This window comes from Varanus komodoensis, unplaced genomic scaffold (genome assembly GCF_004798865.1).
Source record: "Varanus komodoensis strain SLA01 unplaced genomic scaffold, ASM479886v1 scaffold52, whole genome shotgun sequence".
NCBI classification, from domain to species: Eukaryota; Metazoa; Chordata; class Lepidosauria; order Squamata; family Varanidae; genus Varanus; species Varanus komodoensis.
This window is the reverse complement of record NW_025336114.1, coordinates 5,037,956-5,057,885: the sequence shown is the minus strand read 5'-3', so window position 1 is coordinate 5,057,885 and position 19,930 is coordinate 5,037,956. Positions and strand designations below refer to the sequence as shown.

The following is a 19,930-nucleotide window of genomic DNA, read 5'->3' as shown; positions in this document are numbered from 1 at the left end:
TCCAGTTCTTGTAGCCACTGCAGGTTTTCCAACTCAACAATGTCCCTTTTTAGGTAAGGCAACCAGAAGTGAATACAGTATTCCAAATGCAGTCGCACCAAAGATTTGTATAAGGGGAGTAAGAGTTTGGATTTTTTTTTTTTTTTTTTGCCCCAACATTCATTACTTTACACTTGCTTTTATTGAACTGCATTTGCCATTTTGATGCCCATACTCCCAGCTTGGAAAGATCCCTTTGGAGCTCTTCACAATCCCTTTTGGTTTTTAACCACCCGAAAAAATTTAGTGTCAAACTTATCTCCTTCACTAGTCTTAATTCCAGATCATGTATAAATAGGTGTGAAAAGCAGAATCCTGTGGCTCTCCACTGGTTACATCTCTCTATTGGGAGAAGTTGCCATTTACTGTCATCCCAACCTACTTCACAGAGTTGTTGTTGTGGGGATAAGATTGAAAGCAGGAAGAGGATAATTTTGTAAGCTGCTCTGAATGCCTTAAAAGAAAAAAAAGATAGGATATAAATCTAATAAATAAGAAGTTGCCATTTATTCCTACAAACTCTCTTATGTCCTTTAACCATGTTGTGATCCATAAGAGGACCTCCCTTTTTATTCCATGACTGCTTAGAACATTTGATGAAGGACTTTGTCAGCCTTTTAGGAACCCAAGTAAACAACATCTGCTAGATTGTCCTTGTCTATTTGCTTACTGACACTCAAAAAAGTCCAGGACTTCCCCTTGCAGAAGCCATGCTGATTCCCCCCCCCCCGCCCCAGCAGGGCTTGTCCCTCTATGTGCTTATGGATTGCATCATATTTAATGATGCTTTCAAGCAGTTTACCCAGAAAAGAGGTTAAACTAACTGGTCTGCAATTTCCCAGATCTTCTCTGGATCCCTTTAAAAAGTGGTGTTACATTGGGCATTCTCCAGTTCTCTGGTACAAGAACTAATTTTAGGGACATATTAAATGTTTTATTAAGAACATCAGCAATTTCATATTTGAGTTCTTTGATAACTCTAGCATGGATAGATCCATTAAGGTAAGTGGCAAGTGATTCATTAGGTAAGTCCTTTCAGTGAGTAAATATCTCAAAGCCTCCAAACCACCACCCAGAAAACACAAGGTTGATCATATGAATCTACATCTCTCTGACCTGTTACTTAATAGACAAGAGCAATTAAAATGGTTGCAGTCTAACTCTAAACAAATAGCCTAGCCTTGATTTCTACATTTATGGATCTCTTCATTTTACAGGAAAAAACCAGCTCTCTTCATACAATTATCATGACCATGTCTGACTAGCATTCTGATTTAGAGTTCTGGAGAACTGCTGCTACAGGCTGGAACCTGAGCTCTCTTGAATAGCTCCACCTTTGCCCACAGAAATGCCTGCAGTCAGATAGTCTCCCTTTGGAAGAGGAAATGGAGAAGTCTGTTGGCAATTTAACACCTCTCTGCCCTGACCTCTATAACCAAAACTGCCCCTCACCAACTGTTCCAGGGGACCTCCCAACCATCTAAATCAGATTTCCAGGGAACAATGGCTTCAGGGGGAAGCACAAAATTGTCTGCACCCTTTACCACACTTGGGAAAGTCTTGTGAATAGAACTTTGCTCAGTTGATACTCCTGCCAAAAGAAGGATACTTAGAAACTAAGCCTATGTTTGTACAGAAGCAGCTTAATTGAATATGAAAGATTCTGTCTTTGGTATGTACAAAACCTCCAGGTCAGTTGAAGCTATAATTTATAACTATTCTGGCCAACTCATGGTCCTCCAGATGTTTTAAAATCCAAAACAGATGAGAAAATATTCTCAGATACCTAAAAAAATCTTTTATTGTACTTTCCATCCTCTAGTGCTTTAACTGAAACAGTTAAAACACTCCTAAAATCTGGAAACATATCTAAGAGGCACTAAAATGCATTCACAGTTGATAATGCTTAAGATATAATAATTAAAATGTTCATACTTTTGGTTAAATTAGATAAAAGCTCTAATTTACTATCTTTTCCTACTGTGTTAAATAAAAAAATAAATTCCCTTTCAGCAGAATGCTTACATGCACTTTTTATTACATTTCTATACTACCAAATAGTTGATGCTCTCTGGGTGGTGAACAACAATACAATAAAATGCAGTATAGTATAAAACATCTAATGTGAATACATCCCTTTAGATTATTTTGGCTGATAAACAGTTCTATTAACATTGAACAGGTGGGCAATCTGTACACCAAAACATCTGGAGGATTACAAATTGTGCACTGCAGATAGATAGATAGATAGATAGATAGATATCAGTATATTAAAATGTTATAAAGTCTGAGAATAGAGCATTAAAACAGAAGATTTACAACCTGGAAATCCCTGCCATACCATGTTGTAAGCCTCTGAGAGTAACAGGGCTTCATAGGCCCTGCACACCTTCCAAATCTGATCTGTAAATGATGGATAGTGATTGATTTTTAAGCAGCTGTTTAAACATGTTTTGTCTATAGATTTATTTAAATCAGATAACTACTGACAGTGTATTCCTAGTCTTAATAGGGCAATCCTCAAGTGCAGCTTTTGCCAGCAGAAGGGACTTGAAGTGACCTACATTCTTTCTATGACCTAGTTATTTTATTGTGTGTAAGAGGCAGGCACATCTTGGAATAATTCAGATGTCAGCGAAATTCCATTGAAAGGGACGGAACATTCTTCAGAAAGTGATATATCCTGGGCTTCATGGAAAGAGTCCAAACATCGCTACTACAAAGGTAAAAACTAGGTGCATTCAGGATGCCATTTTCAAACCCACTTACTCCAGCATGCTCGTTTATTTGGTGGCACCACTTCAGTTTGTAGTTTGAAGGTTGTGGCAAGAAAAGAAAAGCTACAGTCAAATTAGAAATGAACGCATTAAGATAATTAGCAATGAGCAGGAGAATCTGTCTTCCAAATTTTGTAGCTTCCCAAGGACCTGATTTCTGGCCCACTTGCTTCTGTTTGCAATGTGTGTCATAAGAGAATGTCTTTACTGCTACTTCCTTCTAGTGCACCTCTTTGATTTTTGTTACCAAAGTTAATGCACACTTAAGATGCACAATAGCTAAAATATCCTTTAAAGTCATTTAGGTTAGCATAAAAGTTTGAAAATTTATAGAACTAACAAGCTAGAAAGGTTTAGTACTTTGACACCCCCCACTCACACATATTCAACAATTAATACCATATTGTTTATTTTTATCTTATGGTGGTTTTAAAAGATTAACTGCTGGGAGGCACCTATAAAGATATGCCTCACACCATCACTCAACCTAGCTCTTTCTGAAATGATAAACTTGTTATGTGTTTATGTATTTCATTTTGATACAAACCAATAGCTGGGTGGTTAACAAATGTTAAAACATGCACACAAAATAACTTAAAACCACAAAACCCCAATAGCATGTACATGTATGTGCCTTTGCTGGAGGTATTCCGATAGGAGTGATCTCTTAAAAACTAAATACATCCCTGTTTATAAATAGCAGGGGGAAGTCTTTCCTTTTCCTGTGCTGGTTTTCTATACGCAGGAAATGTTTTCATAGGAACCCTGACCCGGCTCTGCCCGCAGTCGCCACTCCGGCACAGGCATGCTGCGCCTAAACGGGGTTCTCCAACTGCCCCCACTCCTAGCGGGGTCGGAACCGGGTCCCTCGCACCTTTACTTGGAACTAGCCAGTCCCACGTTTTCTGGGGGTCCTCCTTCCTCAAGAACGCACGCAGAGAGCTGCAATTCTTTACAGATCTTAAACAAGCGTGTCTTCAGGTTCATCGCATCTCTTGCCAGCAACCCCGCACCCAACCAACCTCCCTCCCTCCCGTTCATTGCAGCCATAGCTTGCAAGCCTGTCGCTCCGCCGCCGCCGCCCTCTGGCGGCTGCTCCCGGAAACCAGAAGCCGGGGTGCCTCTCCCAGCCGGAAGTCCCTTTTTACAGCTGCAGGAATAAAGCAGGTAACCCCGGGTCCTAGCTATTCCTTCTCCACGTCTTCTCTCATGAATCTAGGATGCGAGCGGCCGGGCCTTTTGAGCACCCCTCTCGCCCCGCGGGAATGGGCCGCTCCGCGTTTACGCGCCACTCCGGAGAGTCCCCATCCCCTTCAGGAGCCATGTCCTCAGCCTTGGTAGAGGCGTCTCTGGTGGCGGGAGGGGAAGCTGTGTGGGGCTCTTGCCTTCGCGCTGCCGCGTGAGGCTCGTGTCGCGATCCACGCCGCGCACGAGAAGCGCAGGGAGGGGTTGTTTCTCGCTGTACTAGTAGCCCTTCGCAGGCTGTAGCGAGGGGAGCACGCCTTGCCAATGCAACACCCCTCCCAGCCCCTCCTGAGATTTAGGAAGGACTTAGTTTCTTGTCGCTGAGCTGAACATGGTAGTGCTTTTAAAAGCAAAAGAGCCAGGCCGGGCCGGTAGTGGTCCAAGCATGGAGAGGGAATGTAATGCTTTCTTCCTTTCCGAAGTTGTTATTAAAGTGTATCTGCCAAAAAGCCATCAAGGTGCTGCACAATTGCGAATGATGTTACGTTAAAACAAAAACCCCAGGAGCATTAAAAGCAGTACAGTAGTAACATAACACACCAGAAAATACAAGAGAGTGGCGGCCAGTTATAGTCTTGCGGGAGCAGGTTCTAGTTTGAGCAACACAGGAGAAAGCCCCTCTGTGCACACCGGACAAACAGGCCAATGCAGACAAGAAGGCCTTTCCTGCAGTTCTTAATAACTGGATCTTAATAACTTTAAGCCACTCCTGAGGACATTCCTTTCTTTGGAGCTTACATTTGGAGGAATTCCTCCACTGGGGCAAGTGCTGAGTGGAATGCTTTGGTAATGGTGCAGTTAGGTCATTTCAGACTCTGGACTTAATGGCCTTACTGGGTGGTAATAGGTGATCAGAACAAGTAAGAAATGCAACTAACAATTTAGGGACTAGAACAAGTTTTGTTGGTATACACAGTACTAAACAACTTGGCACAGTTAACTGCCTTCCCCTATATGCACTAAGTTTTATTGATTTTTCCATGCTGCCCAATAGCTGAAACTCTCTAGGTAGTTCACAACAACTTAAAACTAATTTAATTCAACTCAAAACTTAGTTGGCCTTCCAAGAAGGCCTTACTGGTTGCTTCTTGACCAGTAAAGTGTTCAGGATATAAGTGAGCCTTGTTGATAGTGGCATCCGCCCTCTGCAGCACCTGCACAGTGGGTGTGAGGCAGAATGTGTATTGAGCTCTATAGACTCTTGAACACATCTTTGATTAAACAGAATATGCATGGCTTACAATGTTTCATAATACCACTGTTTTATGATTGTCTTTAATGTTTTTAAAGGTGCACTTTTAAGGCTGCTAGACAGAGTCTAGAAAGCCATAGGTTTTTTAAAAACTTATTCTGAGGTCAAAGTTGGCACTGAACTCCCTGGTCCCTTCAGGCAGCCTGGGAAACACTGTGTACTTTGGAGAGTGGAAAGGAGGGAAAGAGGGAAGGAGACAGGCTTCACCAGGATCTGAAGTATCTCAGTGGCACCTCACTCTGCTTTGCTGTCTCAGTGTTTGCATGGCAGGAGCAGCATGAAGGCAACCATTGCCTCTGTGCATCTCCCATCATGCATAGGATGCCTGGAATCCTCCAAGCTGGGAGGATTTTGTGCAAAATTCTTTTGTGCCCTAAGGATTTATTGTTTGTAATGTTTCACTTTTATATTTTGGTTTTTTACTCTGGGGGGGGGGGCATGAGCCATTTCTATCTAAGGATACTACACAGTTTTGAAATTTTATATAAAATGTATAAATAAATGAATAAATAGAAATGGTATTGCAACTTAGAATAAATCAGCAGTCCAAAGAGGACATAGAAACCATTGCTGCTAACTAAAAACTCAATAAAACAGGATGGTTTCATCCTAACAATTAAATGACAATAAGGTCTGATTATCCCTGCTCCCATTCTAGCAGCTAATGGTTGGAAAACTTAGAGAAGGACCGCAGTCATTGTACAATATACTTCTAGCAGTGCAGACCTCTAGAATTTAATACCATCTGTAAATTACTGTTGGATTGAGCCTGTTAGGGTGTTAGGATTTATAGTGCTTTTTTTCTGTCTAAACATACATAGGATGGAGAACAAAGTATGGTATAGTAAATTTTGTAGACAGAATATACATGTGAATATTTTATGTAAGTGTATAGTTCTATGTAGCAAATTACCTATTTTTAGACATTCTAGATAAAGCTGCTGTTTCCAAATTTTTAGTTTAACCTTCTTATCCTTTGTCTGGCACTTCTACTTTGCTCCCTTCTTTCACTCTAAGACTCACTATCTGCAAAGGAATCAGTAAAACACCAATGCCCTGTAGCTTCTAATCTCTTCAATAAAAATGTCATCTGAAATATACCAAGTACATTTAAATAGTATTGAAATATAGTAAGTGTGCCTCCTTTTGTCATTGTTGAAGGAACACACAACCCAAAATATAGAGATTACTGTAATAAAGTGTGGGGTTGTGAAAAGATGCAAAATGGATGCAGAATGGCAAGCCACTCTAGCAACTGATAAGTAAAAGGTTTTGTTTGATTTTCTAGATCAGTGATTCTCAGACCCCCTGATTAAAAGGGATGGCATCAGAATATTTGAATGACCACCTCCTTTCCTCCTTTCTGGCCACTCACTGCATCCAGATGTTCTGCAACCTACCACAGTTTTAGGTGTAGCTGGTACAGGTGCAACACAGGGCCTTCTCCACTGTGTTATCCAGATTGTGTGTCCATAAAGAAATTCAATTGGTTATCTTTATTTTAAACTATCAAGATTTTATTATTTTACCTCACTTATAGAATGCTTCTAAGTCCCCTGAGGTGGCTCCTTATGTACACTGATCTCTGGGAGTAAGTTTCTTGGGATACAACAAATCTTAGTTTAAAACAGGTAAGTATAGATTTGTACTATAAAGTGTCTTTTAGGAATGCTTTTCCTTCATTCTATGTTCTCATCAAGAGACCCCTCACAAGCCTGCATATACTAGGGCATATTTTGAAAAGCACAACTCTATAATTTCCTGTAGGGAATATTATTTGGTGGAAATTAGCTGTTTTGTATGGGTATGTACCGTAAAAACAGAAGGAGAGGTAGACAGAAGCAGAACATTTTTTTCTGTGTATACCACTAGAATATCAGTAACATTGGTGTCAGAGATAAAGGAAATCTACATCTGCTTCTGACATTCTTTCCTTTTATTTATAATGGCCCTCACCTAAAATGGTGGTGTTATATTTTCCAGAAGTCAGTCCCTTTCCTTCTATTTGCACTACATAATATTTTGCCAAGATTAACATAATACTACTAGTTACTGTCATGTTAAATGACATGTCTGTACTTTTTACTCTGCATCAGTCTATTAATCTCTACTCAAGTTTATGTGGCTTCATGGGAACTCTTACAGTTCCACAGAGTTTTTCCATCTCCAGTCCCACATCCAGTTAATATAGATATGTATTTTTTTATTCTTCCAGGATCAAATAAATATCCAACATGTCTCATCAGACAATTCATCTTTTTCGGAAGGGTCTCCGGCTACATGACAATCCCACTCTTCTAGCTGCATTGAAATCTTCTGAAACTGTATATCCAGTCTACATACTGGACAGAAAATTTTTGACACGTGCAATGAAAATTGGAACTATGCGTTGGCATTTTCTTCTTCAATCTCTGGAAGATCTCCAGGGAAACTTAAAGAAATTGAACTCTTGTTTATGGATTATTCAAGGAGAGTATGAGGTTGTATTGCGGGAGCATGTTCAGAAGTGGAATATTACCCAAGTGACTTTGGATGATGAAACTGAACCTTTTTACAAGGAAATGGAGAGGACTATCCGAGCTGTGGGAAAAGAAATGGGATTTGAAGTATTCTCCTTGGTGGGGCACACTTTGTATGATGTTCGACGGTATGGCCAAGGGTCATCTCCTGGGAACCCACATTATATTATAGCAATCATGTTAACACAACTCTCATTCTGAAAGCTTAGGTATATTCCTGGCTGCTGATGCAAATCCCCACCCCATCACCTGTGTCTGTTTCAAGTTTTCAAAGGGGAATTCCTACATTCATCCTTTTTGTTGCATTTGGGATTTGACACTTTAAAACTGGGCACTCTTATGAAGCAGACATCATGTCTGCCATTTTTTTGGTCGAAAGCTGAGATAAAAATGAATACATTTAGCATGTTTCAACTGTTAGGGTTAATTAATACTTTCCAGAGTTTTAGAATACTAAACCTATGATGCGTACTAAAGGATAAGTCAGTGGGACTGTATTCAGTGGGACTTATTTCTTAGTAAACATGTATATCATTTGCATTGCTAGAGTCACTTGACTACATGTATACTAAATTTTAACTTTTTATCTGTTGTGATCTTACTCTTTAATATTCCTATGAATCGATCATTTACTTGGACACCTCTATGTATATGAAATCAAACTGAAAAAAGTCAAGTGTTTTGCACAGATAGCTATGTGTGGATGTCCAGACTAACTACAACTGTGTATCCAAGCAGACACTAGTAAAGCATTGTACCCTTTGAGCCACGTTTGCACCATTGGGTGTCAAAGGTCCAGCATGGTAGGAAGCAGTGGAAGGTTGCTGACATCAGGAGCACTGTGATGTGAGATGACCCAGTGCCAATACAATTCTGTGCATGCTGTGCCATAGAAATCACTCTGGAAGTTGTGTCTGTCTGCAGTACACAGATTGTGCTAAGTTGTGCATTGGTGTGCATCTGGTGGGTATACATCTGGCTAGAAGTTCTCATGGATTAGTTGTCCATTTATTTGTTTCATTTCTATACTGCCCAAAAGTCAAAGATATTTGGGCGGTTCACAATTATTAACTATTCCATGCTCATCTATCAAAAAGCAACCTGAAGAAAGACAGGCCAGTTTTTGCAGATAACATTGTGTAGAAAAATACACAGCTTTGGGAAATGGTGAAACATTGACATGCAATGGGGCAGCAGGATTATATCCAACTGCCCCTTCCATAACTTCCGTGCAATGGTAGGAAATCTGCAGGGAGTGTAGGCAATTGCCACCTACTCAAGCAACTGCGTACATATGTGTACACTATGAGATGCTGCAGTTGAATATGGTAATCTGTTTTCTATAATAGAACAAGTGTAGTATAGTGGTTAAGAATGCAGGACTGGAACTCAGGAGATCTGGGTTCTGATCCTCCCTCAGCCTTTGAGCCAACTGGGTGACTTTGGGCTAGTCCTAGACTCTCAGCTGAAATTTCACAGGGGATAAGACTGAGTTGTTGTGAGAGTAAGATTTGGAGGGAAATTATGTAAGCCACCTTGATTTCCTTGAAAGGAAAAAAGGTGAGATATAAATATAATAAATAAATTCCTCAAGTTGCAACACTTAACCTATATTACCCAAGCAAGTTTTAAAGCAAGGATAGTTCCTGTGCTATGGTAGAATTCCATCCCCTGATAGCCTTCTTGTACAAATGGTTTCTGATGGTTCATAATATAACTGTCTTGTGTTATTCAGAATTGTGGAACTAAACAGAGGAACACCTCCTTTGACATACAAGAGGTTTCTTCATATACTAACAGCACTTGGAGATCCTGAGATGCCTGTGCCAGACATCACCATAGAGAATTCACAGTAAGGACTATACCACCTGAAGATGAAAACGTTCTTTCAAGGAATGCTATCTAAAGATGTCTGTGTTCCTTGGTTCATAATGTACAGATTAGAGATATAGCTATAGTACAAATTGGAGATAGAGTTACTTTGGTTTTGATTAAAACAAACAATTTTCTGTGGCAATATTACGGCAATTCTTCAGAAACCCCTGTGCATTTGGGAAGGTCACATTTCAAAATCAGTGTTCGAAATATAAAAAAATTAAAGGATGATCATGAATGAGCTAGAATCTGAAAAAAATTGGCATGTACTGAGATAAATGAATTTGAAATCTATCTGAGAGAGTCATAAGTGATCTCATCTTTGTTGTTGAACAGGGAATTCAGGCAGATGGTATTAGGTACTGAAGTGTACTTGCATGTTTTATGATATTTTACGCTGCTTTGCATAATATCAGTCATTGAATTCACAACTGCAGATGCATATAAAAGTATGAATTGCAACTGACTATATTACAAATGTAAACTTATTGTAAGCTTCTTCCACTGCTTTCAAATGTAGCTGCCTCTAACTCTCTGAACTTGGAGGATTATGAACATCCTATTAAGGGTGGAAGGAGTATAGAGGCAAAGATCACTTTTGCACTTGTCCCACCCTGCAAAAGACTTAGACAGCTGATTTTGAGGAGGGGAAGCTGAGCCACCATAAGAATACTATATAATATACTAGAGACACTCCCCTCTCTCCCCCCAGAATGCCCTCACACCTCTGGCTGTAAGGATGATCTTTGGGCCTTAGAGTCAAAGCCAGCATGGTTCTTCCTGCACCAGCTACAAGGGCAGAGGAGACTGCTCTGCGTTCAGAATCCCAGCTCTGACTGCTCAATGTGTTTCCACAGCTGGGGCTGGGATTCCAAGGCTGTCTAGAAGCGAAGGGATTCCATCCTTAGGTTGCAATACTATGCCTTTTTAAATAATAATAATAAAAAAACTTCTGTGATTTCCAGGCTTCCTCAACCAGCCTAGGACAAAGTTAAGCAATTTTAACTCCAAGGGATTTCACTGAGGATTTCATGCTGAATTCACTTTGAGATCAGTCATTCTGGAGAGCGGGTTGAATTGCTCTCTGTAAACATCCCTGAGCCCAAAGAATATTTTATTTCCCAGATTTCTGTCAAGTTAAATCAGTTTAAATGCATAATATAGACACATTCTGACTGCAAATAGGACAAAATTCTTAATGGAAGTGTGGAAGGTAGAGAGCTAAAGTAATATATCTAGGAGTTGTTACCTGGCCTGTTTATTTCTATAATGTGTGAGCTTCACAATTACTATAACAATAATTTAAACATTATTCTCTCTTGCACATTGCTTTGTGGATGAGCAATTGTCCATTAACACAGTTTGGGACATTAAAGCCCTGCATGGGGTTTTCCTGACCACTTTTTCCTAGATATTTGTCTCAACATGCTGTCTGAGAGAAGGTAGGGACAGCAGTTTCTCAGTCAGTCATGTTTCTTTCTGCTGGCCACAGGACAGAAACCATCCCAAATGGTGATAAGATTCAACTTTCTAGGTGAATCACTTGTACTGTGATGAAAAAGAGTGCAGTGTTAATTTCATTTAGCAAGCTGGATAGGAAAGTTCCCCTTTCTGTCTCCTTGTGGTAGCCTTCACTTTTTGAAGGACATCTATTTTGTCCTTAGAAAATTCAGCCCTCTCCCTGAAGCTGGCCTAGACGAATTCTATAAGGTGCCTCTCCCTGAGGACTTGGGACTTCCCAAAGAGTACCAGTCACCCTGGAGAGGTGGGGAAACAGTTGGGTTGCAGCGACTCGAAGATCACCTGAAGAACCAGGTTAGTCTTCTTGCTAATATATATATCTTCCTTAGCCTTGACATTTGGTGGGAAGAAGATAACCAGCAGACTCTCAGATTATCTTTGCAAGAGGTGCATAAATAAAAATCAGAGCCTGCTCTTTTTAATTCCCTATAAGAGCCATATGTTTAAACTTTTATTATATATATGAACATAATGCAGTATTATTCAGTGCTAACTGGGGCATACCTCAGCAGGAACTCAGTCTTTCTAAACAGGTTTAAAAGTTTTACTACAAAGTTTGGGGAATGATAGCAATCACAATGGTTGAGGGTCACAAGGTTGAAGTCCTTTTCCAACCATGGTTTAGTGATCTTTGATGGTGTCTTCTGAGTCTGAAAAACCAGCACAGCAGTTGCTGAAGATAGAGTGTGGAGGTGGAAGAGCAAAAGCAGCTCCTGGCCTTGTACAATTCATATATATTGTACATATATTGTACCTGGGAGGAGTAGTGGAGGTGATAAAGGTAGCATCTCTGTGTGTGTATATTCAGATATCTGCTGAAAGTTAGAAGTAGTCCCTCTCCTTGCAAGTGTAGATGTACTTGCTACAAGTAGAGCAGGAAGTCACATACTTCGGGTTTGTCAGGACAGACAAGCACAGAGTTGTAGTGTGGAGGCTGTGTAGTTTACTTAGAATGCAATAATGGTACTTATTTATTTGTTTAAGAATATATAGCCCTTCTTTCCATTGCATATTACTTAGGGTACAGAGCATTTAAAATGTGTAAGAAGATAAAATGGTGAGATGAGATCTAAGGCTTGTCAAGAGAGTACAGCTAGGGCATCCTGCTCCTCAAATATCATCCTGTTTATGGTATTCAGCTTTTCTTCTTCTCTTTTTAGGGCTGGATAGCAAAGTTTGCTAAGCCAAGAACTATCCCAAATTCTCTGCTTCCAAGTACTACAGGCCTGAGTCCCTATTTCAGCTTGGGTTGTTTATCAGCCCGGACTTTTTTTCATAGACTGTCAAAAATTTATGCTCAGGTAAGGTTATGCTGTAATTTATTTATTTCAAGCAATTTTCTACCATTCCTGAGCTGAATAGGGCTCCCAGGTTTATAATCTAAAAGACATTACACAAAAGGAAAAGGATTGGGAAGAAGAGCAGGTAGAAATCTTAAGCTTGAATTCTGTTGCAGGCCATATGTTGGTTAGAAGCTGAGGTTGAAACTGGCACTGAACAGGGCCAAAGCCAAAAGTGGGTGATTACTCCCTCCCTCCCTCCCTGCCATTCCCTTTTTTCACTCTTCTTACCTCCTATCCAGTTTTCTGCTAAGGAAGGGCACATTGCTCTTGTCCTAGGTCTGAACTGATTGCATGCAAGAGGCTTTTTGAAATTTGGCAGAGGGCTGTAAGATATTAATCTGGGGACCACAGATTGCCAACCTTTGTACTAGCTCCTAGCTATAAAAACCTGTTCTTGGAATGACCAGAGAGAGTGCATGAAGTTCAAGGACAGAAACGAAATGGTTGTAAGTCTCCCAGCACAGCAGATAGAGCAGACCTGCTTCCCTTCTTTCCCTCTTTTCAGCAGTATGGAATACCTCTTGATAGGTATCACTATATGGGAGAAGCCTGATAGACCTGGCTCAGCAGAGCTGATTGTGGCCCTGCTTTCCATAGCCTGATAAAATGGTGTTGCCAGTCACCACATAGATGAAAGTGAGTCAAGCAAATGTGACAAGCCTCAGTATCTACAAAGAACATAATACTTTGGTAAGACTGAGAGAAATAAGAGAAATACATAAGCAGCCTTGAGTTCCTCAAAAGGAAAAAAGGCAGGATGTAAATATAATAAATAGCTTGTTTAATATATTTCTATCCTACCTTTTATGGAAGGCCCTCACAAGCCAATTTACAAATTTAAATGTTAGAAATAATAGTAAAAAACACTAGAGTAAATATATACTTAAGGGATAGCAATAAGGCTAGTAACAAGCTTGACAGAGTAAAAGCAAATGTTTAGGAAGTGCTTAAAAGCTGCAAGAAGGGGGCTTTGTTTATTCCTTGAGAGAGGAATTTCAGAAGTCCATAAAAATAGCAATCCATAAAAAGCTCTTGTCCCCTTCCAAGTACCCACAATTTATTTGACTGCAGTGGTGAACCAGGGAGTAGCACTTCTGAGGGACTAGCCAAGTTCATAGAGGCAGAAGCAGTCCTTTAAATAAGTTGGTCACAAAGTATTCAAAGGCTTAATAGTCAACACTAGCACTCTTAAGCTGAGCGTAGAAGGAAATAGTCAGTGCAAGTTATGCAGTATTGGTGTGATATGATCAAACCACCTCGGCCCCACATTCTGGTAGCTGAATTTTGCAGCAGCTGAAACCTATAGGCTGTCTTTAAAGACAGCCCTACACAGAGAACTTTACATTCTCTCTAAAAACAGTTATGCTATTTTATTTTTTTTGTTTTGAAAAGTTTGGATTTTGAAAAAATGTTTTTGTATTTGACTGCATTCAGCTTCAGCTATTGGGTGGTATAGAATTGAAATAAATATATAGGTAAAGTCTGGATATATAGTGTGTGGGTAGGTGAAACTAGCTCCCAGATAAAGCTGTAGTAGATAAATCAGTCATTGGCTGGTAAAAGCATTGCTGTAATGTTAGCATCAGCAATACTTGGTGCAAGAGATGCCCCAAGACTGCATATCAGATGTTGTAAGGGAAATATAACAGCTTCCAAATTTGTTTGCAAACTTCCATCCACAAGACTTTCCAGCCAACAGCATTTCTATCTTAAGAGGACATTATATACTGTACAATGCTTTGTTTGGCCAGAGCTCCAGAAAAGCACAACTTGCAACTTGTTGTGTGTGTTTTAAAGCTTCTGCATACTTCATCCACTAGTTTTCTAAATACTTACATTTTGTATTGTAAAAGCACAATTCTATGCATGTTCAAACGAAAATGTCCTAGAGCTCCCAGCATGCTCCTTTTCTGTCTAAACATTCATGGGATTATGTCCTAAACTGTGTAAGATTCTGTCTTAAGTGTATCAAGGTGGGTAGCTCAGAGCTCATAATGCATTTGGAAACAGTGCATTTTTAAAAGCTCATAGTTTTGTTATTTCGGTGCTGAATCTGGGTCCCTTTATTAATTATCATATATTCTTAAGCTAATCATGGATTCTAGTCTTTTTTCATGTGCCATCATCCATGTTACAGTCAAAGAACCATTCGCTGCCACCAGTATCTCTTCAAGGACAGCTGCTTTGGAGAGAATTCTTTTATACAGTAGCATCAGCAACACCCAACTTTACAAAAATGGTTGGAAATCCCATCTGCCTTCAGATAGAATGGTACAAGGATACAGAGAAACTCCACAGGTGGAAAATGGTAAGACACTGGTACCAGAGGGTTGAAGTAGTTATCTCAGAATCCCGATAGCCATTTTGTAGGCCACCACAGTATTTCAGCTGAATGGGGTTCAGAAGTCTGGGTGCAGTCTGCAAGGACAATTAAAAATAATTGTAATGGTAACTTTTAGAACATTATAATTTGATTTGGAATAGTAGGTCAGCAGTGCCTTGTTTTGAACTAATATGGGTGAATAAAAGGGAGTGCATTATTTCCACATAGATTTTTAAATAAGATTTCCATCTGTTTGTTTGAAAGAATATCTAGGACTGTAGCTAAGAAGCAGAACATTCCGTGTGTTGTGTTGCAATTCTGGGTTATCTTACATAGCATAGAAACTCCATAACTGAAAAAGCAGGTGTGATGCACATGGAACAGTCTAAGCCCATAGAGATAAGAATCAAGTTCATAGTCTTTTTACCAATTTTATTCATTTATTTAAACTTTTTATAAACAGATCTTTAGTTGTTACTCTCAGAACACTGTACAGTGATTAAAACAGCATAAAACATGGACTCTTCCCAAAGTTGTAGGGAGTATTCTTGTTTGAATCTCTTGTTCCTCCACAAAAAGTAGAACAACTTTGCAGCATCCCCAAGCAGTGAACCCTTGAAGAGGGAAAAAGCTCTTTAAAAAGTTTTTGTGTCTAAACATGCACAGAATTAAACTCTAAACCTCCCCTTCCCATGCACTGCAATCCCAATGAAAATTGTCCTCCATGAAACAAAAAAAAGAGATGTTTGCTCATTATGTGTCTAGTAGCATGTCTAGTTTGCATGTTAGATTCTATATAGAGAAGGAAAAGTGGCATTCTGAGAGGTGAAGGAGGGAGAACAGCACACCAGAGCTGATCAGAGAAACTGAGATCATTGACCTTTTTTTTTTTAGGGACAAACTGGATTTCCCTGGATTGATGCTATTATGACTCAGCTACGTCAGGAAGGTTGGATTCACCATCTTGCTCGTCATGCAGTGGCCTGCTTCTTGACCCGTGGAGACCTCTGGATCAGTTGGGAAGAGGGCATGCAGGTTGGCAGTCATACTTTTGTCTTGAACATTACAGGAAACATTTCTGGGCAGGGAAGTTTTTCTTCCACATGATTCAAAAGTAATCACCACTCCCAGTTCAGGAGATCCAGCCATTTTCTGTGGGTTCAATTCACCAGTTTTATGCACTGTTTTAGTTTAACACTAATCTTTTATAGGTGTTTGAAGAGCTGCTTCTGGATGCAGATTATAGCATTAATGCAGGGAACTGGATGTGGCTATCTGCCAGTGCTTTCTTCCACCAGTACTCACGCATTTTCTGTCCTGTTCGTTTTGGCAAGCGCACAGATCCAGAAGGCCAATATATCCGGTAAGTACCCGTGGTTAAATTGTTCAGTTCAGTGTCTATCATATTAAGGATAGTGCCCTGCTGAAGCAGATCCATTTTGTTCTAGCTGGTCCATGTAGCTCGGCATGCTTCCTGGAAAATTCATAAGTAAGCCATTGTCACCACTGTTGCTCTTAAGCCCTTGGAGCTAATAGTTGCCATCAGCCTTCATCATGTATTTGTGGCAGTAAGTTTACATCTTGTTATTCTAAGAATGTATCTCTGTTATTTTTTAACTAAAGTTCCTAAATGCTTTATTCTTCCAGTCCCACCAACCCCATGCATTTTGGTTGCCCTTTTCTTTCTTTGCTTTTCATTGTATCACGGCTTATACAAACAATTAGAATCCTGCTAAAGTGAATAAAATTAACTACCACATTTAATTATGAGATGAAAGTGTGCATTCTACTTAAACTGAATAGAAAACCTGTCAGCTTCTCTTGGTTCTGTCTAAATGCAGCTTAGAAATGTATACCCTGAAAATCTATAATGGTGATCTAGGGCAGTTCAGATTTGTCATGCATCTTTCTACAGGGTGTACACAAATTATATGTTTCAGAAAATACCTCCCAGTGCTGAAGAATTTTCCTTCCAAATACATTTATGAACCTTGGACAGCGCCAGAGGCAGCACAGATTGAGGCAGGCTGCATTATAGGTAATGCACAAAGCAAACATTGTTTCCATTTCATACTAACCAGAGGGGGCCTTGCTCAGCCCTGACCTTCAAATCCCCCCCCTTCTCTGAGAACAGCTAGTAGTGGGCAGGGTTCTCTCAGGCTCCTTGTTCTCCTCCATTTTCCTGGCTGTGGTTTCCTTTCCAGGAAAGATGTTTAGGGTAGCATGAGAAGGTGTCCCCATTGCCATGACAGCAGAACTGCCCCAGTTCCAATAACTGCATTCTTGGTCAGGCAAACATTGTCCCAGCTGGAAGATTGCAATGTTTCCTCATCCTCTGAACAGTGCTGAGGGTACAGCTACCCATTGCCCAAGTGACCAGGCGGCTGCCCATGCTCTGCTTCTCTAGGGTCAGAGCCTGCTCCCTCTCTCTGATCCAGGGCGTGGCAGAGAGGATCCATCTTTCCAGCCTTTAACAGAGTATTACCTTATCCACACATTTTGTTTATATGGTTCAGGCTTGTTTGTACCCATGAATGGTGGACTGCTAATTTGCCTGTTTGGTCCTTAGTCAAGAAAGTGAAAAGGTTCTACCAGCAGAATATCTGGTATAAATTCATTTGAGAAGTTTCTTGTTCAAATAAATTACACTTGTATCATTGTTGCTTTCTTTTGCATTAGGTAAAGATTATCCCCTTCCTATGGTAAACCATAAAGAAGTCAGCGACCATAATCTACAGAAGATGAAACGAGTCAGAGAAGAACAGTATAAAACAGCTCAGCTCACAAGAGGTGTGTCCCCTGGCAAATGTTGAAATGCCCTAGTGTTGTTTCCTTGGAAAAGGAAAAAAAGCAGGATAGAAATATAATGTAAGAATAATTGTGGGGTTCCCTCTTCCCTGTCTATGCTGAGGTAATCAGAGAAGAGCATAGTAATAATCTGTATATTTCCCTTGCAATTTTCATTGTAAATCAAAACTAAGATTTTTATCTATTGCATTTCTGATATTCTCCTCTTCCTTTCTAGATGATGTGGATGATCCAATGGAAATGACCCTGAAGCGTGAACATTCTGAAGAGCATCCACGAAAAGAAAAACTTGCCAGAAACAGTGAACAAGTAAAAACTGAATGATAGCCCAATTCTATTTATATTTACTTGGTAGTAAGTCCCACTTTATCCAGTGGACACCGCACTCAGCACCTGTGTCAAGAATCTCAGCCTGATTCATCCAGGGAGAACCAATTTTTGTTAAACAGACAATAGAAACTCCTGTCAAAGTCAAAAGTGGTGATGGACTGAATTGGGAAATTAGTTTGCAAGGAATTATGCAAGGAATTTTTATTCTTGAACTTCTTCTGTAAACCATGCTTTTTCTAAAGACCTACTTTTGACATCATTCATAGAGTAACTTACTATGCAGATGATTCATGGAATTTATAGTAAATATTTAATGTTTAGGTTTTTGTTCTTTTACATGGATGTACTGTAAAGGGATGCAGGTGGCACAGTGGTTTAAAACCGCTGTGCTGCTGGGCTGGTTGCTTGAAAGGTCACTGGTTCGAATCTGCACAACGGGGTGAGTTTCTGTTGCTCCGTCCCAGCTCCTGCCAACCTTGCAGTTCGAAAGCATGCAAATGCAAGTAGGTAAAAAGGTACCACTTCGGTGGGAAGGTAACAGCATTCTGTGCACTTTGGTGTTTAGTCATGCCGGCCACATGACCATGGAGACTGTCTGCGGACAAACACTGGCTCCCTTGGCTAGGAAACGGAGATGAGCACCGCCCCCTAAAGTCAGGCATGACTGGACTTAACATCAAGGGGAAACCGTTAACTTTACCTTTTTACTGTTTTTATTGCTCTCTGTTCCAATGGTATTTAGTTAAAAGTAACATGTTATTTTATTTTACTGTTTCGTTTCAAGGCAAGATGTGGACATTTTTACTATAACATATTCATGATACTTGGTTTACACTTGATAATAAATGCTACGTATAGATTTTTCTGTACAAAATATGAAGTTAATACCATTATTTTGCAGTATAGTTGCCAGTTGAAAGGTGCCGGTGCATGCGCATGCATTGCGGCAGACGAGGGAGGCATGTGCAGCCAGGCCAGGTGAGGTGGGGCAGGCACGCGCTGCGAGGCAGGTGCACGAGGCAGTGGCTTGCTCGCTTGTAGATTGTTTTTTCCAAGCGAGCAAACTGCTGTCTCCCCGCACGCGGGACGAGGTGGGCAGCAGCGGGCGCACATGGGCATGGGGGTGCATGTGGCAGGTCCAAATGGGCATGGCAGACCATATCCGGCCCCCGGGCCATAGTTTGAGAACCCATGTTCTAGAATAAGCATCTTGATATGATCTAAGCAGCAGGAAACAGGTATTTTGGCTGAAGTACTCTGGATTAACTTGGAGTTTAATGTAGATGAGATTTGGTTGGATTATAAATTCAAACTTCAGTAGCAAGTCCAAAACAAAAAAGGTAACTTGAAAGATACTCTGCTGGGAAAAACAACAATAAAAACTAGCTGTGCAATTGGAAGATCCAGTATGGAGCAGTAGCAGAACGCTGGTTTTGCATGTTGGCACAAGTGTGGCTTTTATCTTTGTGGAATGTTGGGACACTAAGAGCATCTGGTTGGCCACTCTTCAAGATGCTGGACTAGACAAACATTAGTTAGATTCAATGAAGCAGTTATAATATCTTAAAACATCTCTGCTAGTAAAAACAGTCATGGGGTCACTTTTGCTGGTATCATGGCTGGAGAGGAGTCACTAATGACAGAAGTGATAAAGGCATCTACATTTGTATTTCTTCATTCAATGGAAATTTTTAAGGAACAATCTGTAACCACCAACAATTATGTAATGAGTCAAGGGACAGATAAAAATATGAGGGAGGCTATTAGGGTTGGAAAAGTATAAGTCTTCTCATCTGAGTAAGTTATTTTAACATTCTTTCATCCAGACATTTTTATACTCTGAATCATTACAGTGTGGTAAACCAGTTATTAGAAGAAACTCTTGAGAAAGGGACTGG

General features: G+C 40.2%; 1 protein-coding gene across 1 annotated transcript; it reads left to right on the top strand.

Annotated features, from left to right (window-relative positions):
- Positions 1-3,946: 3,946 nt before the first annotated feature.
- On the top strand, positions 3,947-18,448 carry LOC123032014 (cryptochrome-1-like). Its single transcript, XM_044447611.1, has 12 exons — positions 3,947-3,983; positions 6,854-6,944; positions 7,529-7,960; positions 9,568-9,684; positions 11,372-11,522; positions 12,389-12,529; positions 14,709-14,879; positions 15,789-15,929; positions 16,106-16,257; positions 16,835-16,932; positions 17,574-17,684; positions 17,920-18,448. Exons 3-12 carry the CDS (start codon positions 7,548-7,550, stop codon positions 18,024-18,026), a joined length of 1,602 nt encoding a protein of 533 aa, XP_044303546.1. The 5' UTR covers positions 3,947-3,983; positions 6,854-6,944; positions 7,529-7,547; the 3' UTR covers positions 18,027-18,448.
- The last annotated feature ends 1,482 nt before the right edge of the window (positions 18,449-19,930 follow it).

What these genes read in the sequence shown, in the direction of transcription:
- LOC123032014 (XM_044447611.1), top strand. Translation starts at nt 7,548, where the DNA reads ATGTCTCATCAGACAATTCATCTTTTTCGGAAGGGTCTCCGGCTACAT. An exon ending in TGTCAAAAATTTATGCTCAG is followed by an intron (nt 12,530 to 14,708) that starts GTAAGGTTATGC and finishes TCCATGTTACAG; the next exon opens with TCAAAGAACCATTCGCTGCC. An exon ending in AACAGCTCAGCTCACAAGAG is followed by an intron (nt 17,685 to 17,919) that starts GTGTGTCCCCTG and finishes CTTCCTTTCTAG; the next exon opens with ATGATGTGGATGATCCAATG.